Raw genomic sequence first — 8,974 nt, forward strand, 5'->3', positions numbered from 1 at the left:
TAATCAACCTGTTCTTTCGTAATGACAACTGCTGAGTACAAACGCTTTTATTCAACAACTTACTTTACCCAGATGATACCTGATCTGGAATCCTCTCCCTGAAGAACAATGGTTTTCTCAGTGGACTTTCAATGTGGGGACTCTGTTTGCAGACATCCCACAGGTCCTGGCAGCTTATGTCAGCTGCAAGATGGGTCATGCAGGTCACCAGGTCAGCATCATTTGAATGTGTGTCCATCATTTCAGTAAACTTCTTTACCCATAAAGATCCACTGAATTCATCATCACCAATAACATTAAATCCTGGTACTGTAGCACGAAGTACTAGAAAATCAGCTTCCATAGGGACAGAAATATCCTGTTCAGTTCCACTTCCTGGCTTTAACGCCAGACATGAAGTTATCCCTCTCTCCACTCGGGATGAAGAACACTTTTGGCTTACCAACTAGAGTAGGACATCCTGATGCATTGAACATATCTTTCAGTTCTTTGAAAGGCACTGGAGCTGCATTTGCATCAAGGACACAATGGCGATAATTTATGATCTTCGTTTCAGTGTGGATAACACACACAAAAGCATCAAACTGACTATGATCCATCTCTGCAACCCTGGCCAAGAGTGCTATCATGTCTGTTTTAGAAATGTTTCTATAGAGTCGAGTATCAAATTCAAGCTTCTGGAATGTTCTGTAAAGCTTAGCAGCATCATTTACATAGTACCGATGTATTTCTTCATGTGGGTTTGATTTGGGATTACAAATGATAATTGCCATACCCTTAGGGTTGGAACTTACTTGATATTCTGAAATGAAGAAAGAGTATTATTGATCTCTAATTGTGTCCATCTTTACCAGTTATGGGATATAACTGTTATACTGATTTTGAAACAGTGAAAATATTCTCACTCAGCAATACGCGGTGTCACATGCTTGGCATCAGACCTCATTAACAGTGTAGAGAAACACATGGGGATGGATGGGTAACAATTTAAGTAGAGCACAATTGCTGTATTAAATTGGTTGAATTTTAGGACACTTTATAGATGACAACTTCTTTATTATCTTATGATACTACATATTTTTGTAGTAGTATCATGTACTGCAACACTTGACCTCCAGGACTAATTGCACAAAGTGATCGTAGCACTATGTATGTTAGAGTCAGAGTGACAGTCGTCTTGGTGCTACCTGTGTTAAACCAATAGTAATAAACTTTCGTAAAGTAAGTCTTAAAGCTTATAGGTTTGGAACCAAAGGGAAGAATGTGATTATCTGAATGGTGTTCATACCCATCTGTGACAATGATCCTGATGTCACCCATAAACCTGTTTCGAACAGAGATTCCAGATCAGACAGACGTCCAACATCAGACACAGGGTTACTTGCAGACTTCTTTTCTGCGGAACAGCTGTCATTTCCTCCCTCTAGCGATGAACAGTTGCATCTGAGATCAAGTTTGTTTTGGCGCTGAAGTTGTTTGTATATTTGCGGATAACGTATTTTTATGGCCTCAGTAATGTGGCTTAAGTTGGTCAATTTACTTAGACGGTATGACCATTTTTCGGTGTTAGATGTGTGAGTGTTTCTCAGTACCCGATAATCATCAGTGGATACTGCACCATGTTCTGAAAGGTGTTCAGCGAGGTGCTTGACTTGGACATTTTCCTTCATATTGCAAACGGCACAGACATTGATTTTTGATGGTTTGGCTTTCAGATGTTGTGCTGTTTCACTCAACTTCTTTGCAACGTCTGGATAATCTTCCCCAATAGCTGGTATAAAGTTATTCTGAAATGTACACAAATCTAGAACTTATAACATGAAAACACTTCTCAACAGACTCTAGGTTGCATTGCAATTCCACAAAAAATGTAATCAATGAAAACACCTGTAAGATATTCACATTGTATTGTACATTGTAAACAAACACATAATTGTCAATATTGGTGATGTGTGATCTTGTGCGTAGAGCTCAGATCACAAACCAGTTGAAGTTAAGCAACACTGGCCACGGAGACTCCCTGGATGGGTGGCCGTGTTTAGCAACTTGACTCTTGTCTTCCCTACAACGCGTCAAAACATTCAACACTGGCTTACCATCAAAGTTGCATAGGAAAGTCGACCTCTCATGACATCCAAGAAGGCCTCATTTCTTCGCCGGGATGTGGGGTTTAAGGCGATAATGCTTTCCCGTTCATCGTCCGTCAGAAGCTGATCTTGCATCAGTCTGTCCAGAATGCATGTGCATTCAATGCTTACACTGTGAAGCAGATCCGGTTGACACAGTTGGAATACCTTCAGGTGGATGTAGTCGGCGTCATCTACACCAGTACCTGAATGAATACTGCACTCATTTACAGTGAAACATTTCCCAGTAATGTGAAACCTAAAAACATCAAATATATGTGATATAATTTATATAACTATATTCGAAAATTCAGGTTGCAAATCAGTACAGTGGTGTACAAAATAGCGTGGAAGTATAGATTCAGTTGCAATACTATATATATAAGCAGTGATAATAGCAATAAAGAAAATGATTACAATATTCCCCAAGCTGCAACAGTGGTCAAGTTTCCCCAAAAAGGGCCAAGGCTGAGAATCATCCATGAAAATATATCGATGTAATGTGCTGCCTCTTGTAATGTCAGACATGGTGTGAGGCTACCAAGACTAGAGCGTCCCTTCATTTCGATATGTTTAAAAGTTTCTGTTCTGGACCTACCTGTAACTCTCTAGGGTAGACTGACGGTTTATAGCTATATGTGGTGTCTGTGGTGTAAGTTTCATGTACATCTATAATCAACATTTCTCTTTGAAGGATTATACCAAGGAATTCGTCTTGGTTAAAACCTGTATCACAAAAACGTCAAAAAGACACAGTACTAAGGGTTACATTACCATGATCCTGTTTATGTAAATTATATTGCAACCAAACACATTTTAACTCATTTTTTTGTTCTACTTACCTACAATTTCACTTTTATCAATTTCTAATTCTGTTCTTCTATTGCGAAAGGTTTGCATCAAAAGAGCTTCCATGTACTTCAACTGGTGAAATGTCCGTGTCAGCCCTTCTTGGTCCAAGTCTGGCTTACAGAAGTCTTCACCATATGACCTAATCCTGTCTTCAACGTTATCTAAACCTGTGTGTAAGGTGTTGTGTATCTCATGTAGAATCTGTCTCTGTAATTCCAACGGGACGTCTCCAAGGGCACTCTGTGTCTGAGATATCAGTTCACTGATGTACCTGTTTCTTGCACCTTCCAGAGGAGTAACTCCAGGACTTGCCATCTGAAAACAACAAACAGAGATTGTAGTAGAGTAGAATGGTGATGCAGGACGTAGATGTCCGTGATGTTGAAACAACCATCTGTATCATTCAAACAAACAGACAGTCGAACGCAGGACCCGCAAATCCTTGGAAGATGTTAGTGTATTTTGCAACAACACTGGCTTCACACGGCCAAAGCCTATATATTGTAATCTGGGTAAAACTCTCGCTTTTAGTTCAGTGAATATGGCCATTAGTATTACGTAACTCGTGTATCCGTTAGTTCGAGGGGCGGTGGGGTAGCCTAATGGATTCAAGCATTCGCTCGTCACGCCGAAGACCCTGGTTTGATTCCCAACATGGGTACAATGTGTGAAGTCCATTTTGGTGTCCCTGCCGTGATATTGCTGGGATATTGCTAGAAGCGGCGTAAAACTAAATTCACTCAATCTTCAACTCGCCTGTAATATACTGAATAGAAAAAGAAACTTCACATTGGGAGAAATGAATTATAGTGAAAATGGATAGTACAAGCTAGTTAATATGGGCGAAAATATAATGCGGTGCATGAGCGCGCTCTTTTGTGAAAACTTGAAGTTGCATATGTGCGGGGTCACGTGACCACAATTTCATGTGCCTAACTACCAACCCGTTTGCAGAATTTGCTGGTGATAAGAACAAGGCACGTTAACATTCCTTGAGAGATAAACAATTGAGAGATAAACGGGTTGTCGGCTCGGCTTTTGTATCGATATGAGAATTGCATCGTGCATGAACTAAACGGGTTACTTCACAACCGAAGGCTATTTCATCCATGACTTAAAACACCCAGAACCGTCGACGTACTGTTCCGTAATATATTATGATATTTAGTATTATTTGTAACAGGTATCAGTAATCATTGCAAAAACAACAAAGTCGCGTCTTGAGTAGCTAGCAAGGAGATCACGGACGAGGAAGCTGTGCAGCTGCATTGTGGGATACTGATGACCAAGTGTGGGGCTACCACTCCGTTATTTGTAGGAAATGTGTCTCAAATACATCTCGGTTTTACCACAAGGCGAATTATATACACTTTACATACCTAAAGTGTAGGACATGTGGCGTTTTCTTTTAACTGAAACCTGATTACGGTCAGTATTTCTAAAACAACATGGAGATGAACATGGACAAGTAGAAACGTAAGACCACAGGGCTTCAACAGCAGCATTCTAACTAAACAATAGATGTTGTCACTCGTGCGGATGAAATCAGATCAAATCTAAAGATACACGTACCGTCAGGGGTAGAGAACGAGACTGTGAGGTTGGTGGAGCATGTGATGACTGCTCATGTAACACTTCCTGGTTGTTGTCTATGTTTGTGTATTGACTGATATCGACTTACGGTAGCCACGTGTTACGTTGATTTTCTTTACCGAACGCCTTTGTTTGGCTTCAGTGTGACTGTCAGGCGTATGTGTATCTTTGTGAATGTCGGTGAATGTGCATATTATGAATTCACTTCATGCTTCACGACCACTTCACTGTTGGGTCTCTACCACACCGGTCGTGCAGTGTACAACCACCTGTACACAGCTAGATTCGGTGTGTTGGGTCTCTACCACACCGGTCGTGCAGTGTACAACTTCCTGTACACAGCTAGATTTGGTGTGTTGGGTCTCTACCACACCGGTCGTGCAGTGTACAACCACCTGTACACAGCTAGATTTGGTGTGTTGGGTCTCTACCACACCGGTCGTGCAGTGTACAACCACCTGTACACAGCTAGATTCGGTGTGTTGGGTCTCTACCACACCGGTCGTGCAGTGTACAACCACCTGTACACAGCTAGATTTGGTGTGTTGGGTCTCTACCACACCGGTCGTGCAGTGTACAACCACCTGTACACAGCTAGATTCGGTGTGTTGGGTCTCTACCACACCGGTCGTGCAGTGTACAACTACCTGTACACAGCTAGATTTGGTGTGTTGGGTCTCTACCACACCGGTCGTGCAGTGTACAACCACCTGTACACAGCTAGATTTGGTTAGTTCCCCTCAATAACAGGCTGAAGTCCAGCATACCTTAGCATGTCACGTTACAGTAATGCCTATGTCGCTTGTCCCACAATCATGGCTGGTGGTATATACTTACATATATTGCAGAATACACGTGCTTCCAACATACACCTCGCGATGTACAAAACCTTATGTGCAAAGCGTATTTAATACTGTCGACCACTGGTATTTTGCAAATACGTTTGTATATAGGATCAAACTTTACTTCTTTGGGTGGCAATTGTAGAATCTTGAAGTCAGATAGAACAAATCTTTCAAGGGTATTTAGAAGTGGAATGCATAAGAAAAGCAAGATTTATGGATGTCAGCTTTATTGTGAATAACACGACGTTTCGGAGTTTATGCTTGCTCCTTCATCAGGTGAGATGTCAGATAGAACAAGTATATATGGATGGCAACTTCTTTTATTCTAGAGCACGACGTTTCGATACAGGTTCTTGTATCGTTGTCAAGTATGAATGGTACAGGCAGAGAACAGGTGATATATATATATATATATATACACTAGACTAATTCACAAGGCAAGGCAACAAATAATGTAAACGACCTCAGAACATGCGCGCAAATACACGCGTGCACTTAAACACACATATTTGTTTCTTAAACAGTATGGAGGTCCAGCCAGATATGTGACTGACAACCGGTTGTGTATATTGTCGAAGGCATGCATTACGCTGTGCTCCTAATTCTATATCACGAATGGGCCAGACAGGGATATCTATTACCGTCGTCTTTCTTCCTATTACCGATGTTATCATGACTGAATCATTCTTTGTGTTCTAATGTTCTATGAGGCGTACAGCTTCAATTACTTCCGGGTGCACAACTATCAACAACAGTCACGGAGCCTGTGTTGTATGTAAACAGGTGTGCCTACTGAACACTACTACTTCGTTAAGGCTTCATTTTACGTTTAACTTCCCAGTGTCAGTGTGGGGTGGTGGGTGGAGAATCTGTGTGGGTGTTTTGAGGGAGGGTGGAGAGTCAGTGTGGGGTGGTGGGTGGAGGGTGGAGTCTGTGTGTGGAGAGTCTGTGTGGAGGGTGGAGGTCTGTGTGCTGGGTGGTGGGTGGAGGGTGGAGCGTCTGTGTGGGGTGGGGTGGATGGTGTGGAGGGTGGAGGGTGGAGCGTCTGTGTGTGGGTGGTGGGTGGAGGGTGGAGGTCTGTGTGGGGTGAAGGGTGGACTGTCTGTGTGGAGGGTGGAGAGTGGAGAGTCTGTGTGGGGGGTGGTGGGTGGATGGGGGGTGGAGTGTCTGTGTGGGGGGTGGAGGGCGGAGGTGGTGTGGGTGGAGGGTCTGTGTGGGGGTGGGCTGGGGTGGAGGGTGGAGCGTCTGTGGGGTGGTGGGTGGAGGGTGGAGGTGGGTGGACTGTCTGTGTGGAGGGTGGAGCGTCTGTGTGGGTGGTGGGTGGAGGGTGGAGCGTCTGTGTGGGGTGGAAGGGTGGAGTGTCTGTGTGGGTGGAGGGTGGAGCGTCTGTGTGGGGTGGTTGGTGGAGGAGTGTGTGGGTGAAGGGTCTGTGTTGGGTGGAGGGTGGAGTGTCTGTGTGGGGAGGGAGGGTGGAGGTCTGGGTGTGGTGGGGGTGGGATGGTGGAGGGTGGAGTCTGTGTGCGGAGGGTGTGTGGGGTGGTGTCTGGTGGTGGGTGGGTGGAGGGTGGAGAGTCTGTGTGGGGTGGTGGGTGGACTGTGTGGAGCGGAGGGTGGAGAGTCTGTGTGAGGTGGTGGGTGGAGGGTGGAGCGCCTGTGTGGGGTTGAGGGTTGAGGGTGGACTGTCTGTGTGGTTTTGGGGGTGGAATGTCTGTGTGACATTTGTCCACTTTCTAAATGTAGTCAGAGGGGTACACGGAGTCCTTGGTCTAGACTACCAGTTGTCCATATTTGTGGAAGCCGGGGTGGCTGAGCGGGTTAGGTGCCTGACTTTGTGTGCTGGCGATAATGTGTCTGACTCTGAAGGTGTTGGTTCGAATCCCGCATGGGACTCAACCCCCCAGTAATAGAATCTGTACTTTACTGAGTGTAATCCCAAATGTAACATATGTAACATTGGACCACTTTCTTAATGGCATTGTGTATTCATTCCAAGAACGGCGGCGTATCGTACGTCACGTTATCAGACGTTTCTCTGTTCCTCGCAGACTTCGCGTGTCTTGTACTAGGGGTGGTCATACACGCTACTAGTGTGACGTGTCTTGTACTAGGGGTGGTCATTCACGCTACTAGTGTGACGTGTCTTGTACTATGGGTGGTCATACACGCTACTAGTGTGACGTGTCTTGTACTAGGGGTGGTCATACACGCTACTGGTGTGACGTGTCTTGTTCTAGGGGTGGTCATACACGCTACTGGTGTGACGTGTCTTGTACTAGGGGTGGTCATACACGCTACTAGTGTGACGTGTCTTGTAATAGGGGTGGTCATACACGCTACTAGTGTGACGTGTCTTGTACTTAGGTGGTCATACACGCCACTGATGTGACGTGTCTTGTACTAGGGGTGGTCATACACGCTACTGGTGTGACGTGTCTTGTACTAGGGGTGGTCATACACGCTACTGGTGTGACGTGTCTTGTACTAGGGGTGGTCATACACGCTACTGGTGTGACGTGTCTTGTACTAGGGGTGGTCATACACGCTACTAGTGTGACGTGTCTTGTACTATGGGTGGTCATACACGCTACTGGTGTGACGTGTCTTGTACTAGGGGTGGTCATACACGCTACTGGTGTGACGTGTCATTTAACTTGAGTGGTTTTGCATGTGTGTGACAATTTTCCATTACGTTGAAAGCTCGTTTTAGCTACCCTACCTCAGTTCAGCCTCTTATCATGCCCGTTTGCTGTATGGCAATCATATTTAATGTTGATTTCTTTAAGAATTTGATCTTGTCAATACATGTTACTTTCATATATCATTCGGGGTTTAACGCTATGGTGAAGCTTCTTTTGGTCGTCAGTTTTGCACAAATCCATTTTTTTTCTGCAAACTATTGTTTCTTTTTAATCAGTTTACCAGTTGAGGCAATTATCTTGAAATTAGGGTTCCCGGAGTACTAGTGGCGAAGAATGCATTTATCCATTGTATTATTCTTATTCACCCCTTTTGGAATATTGTAAAAATTAGCGAGATGTCAAGGGTTTACGAAAATGCCCTTTCCATCGGAAGCACATTCTCCTCACACACAAGCTAGACATGAAAAAGAAAGAAAAAGATTTTGAGAATATAGGACTCCTGTAGCTGCGGCAAAAGCCATAGAAATATACTAATTCATGGCCAAACATAATCTTTGTTTTTGAAGCGTTTGAAAAAATATTCGCCAAAACGTCTCTAAGAAAACATGCAAAGCAGGATGCACGTGCAAGTTAGCTTAAAATCATGCGGTATTGGTCACTATAGAAAGGCAAACGCTGTCTTTAATTTCGTCATTTGTTTTTGCCTGAAAAAGATGAAATCATCATGCCACGACTAAGTGCCGCCATTCAAACCATCGCCATTGGCCTGCTTGAAGCTGGGGAATTACAGTTTGCAGCTGCCCGACATTTCAACGTTCATAGGACCACCATATCTCGCCTTTGGGATCGTTCCTTGCAGACCAATTCCGCCCAAGATCGCACGAGAAAGGGCCGTCCAAGAGTTACCACCCAAGCCCAG

General features: G+C 44.2%; 2 protein-coding genes across 2 annotated transcripts; both read right to left on the minus strand.

The window, feature by feature from the left end:
- Positions 1-32: 32 nt before the first annotated feature.
- On the minus strand, positions 33-4,736 carry LOC124264056. The gene is given in 6 exon segments (XM_046698774.1): positions 33-370; positions 372-802; positions 1,289-1,787; positions 2,097-2,332; positions 2,969-3,293; positions 4,551-4,736. Coding segments are annotated over 5 exon segments (1,797 nt in total). The 5' UTR covers positions 4,551-4,736; the 3' UTR covers positions 33-64.
- Positions 4,737-6,316: 1,580 nt separating this feature from the next.
- Positions 6,317-7,135, minus strand: LOC124264058 (protein TRACHEARY ELEMENT DIFFERENTIATION-RELATED 7A-like). The gene has a single exon (XM_046698775.1). The coding sequence runs from the start codon at positions 7,133-7,135 to the stop codon at positions 6,317-6,319; it is 819 nt and encodes a 272-aa protein (XP_046554731.1).
- Between the last annotated feature and the right edge of the window lie 1,839 nt (positions 7,136-8,974).

Source organism: Haliotis rubra, unplaced genomic scaffold (genome assembly GCF_003918875.1).
Source record: "Haliotis rubra isolate DU_JTF1 unplaced genomic scaffold, ASM391887v1 Scf906, whole genome shotgun sequence".
Classification (NCBI taxonomy): domain Eukaryota; kingdom Metazoa; phylum Mollusca; class Gastropoda; order Lepetellida; family Haliotidae; genus Haliotis; species Haliotis rubra.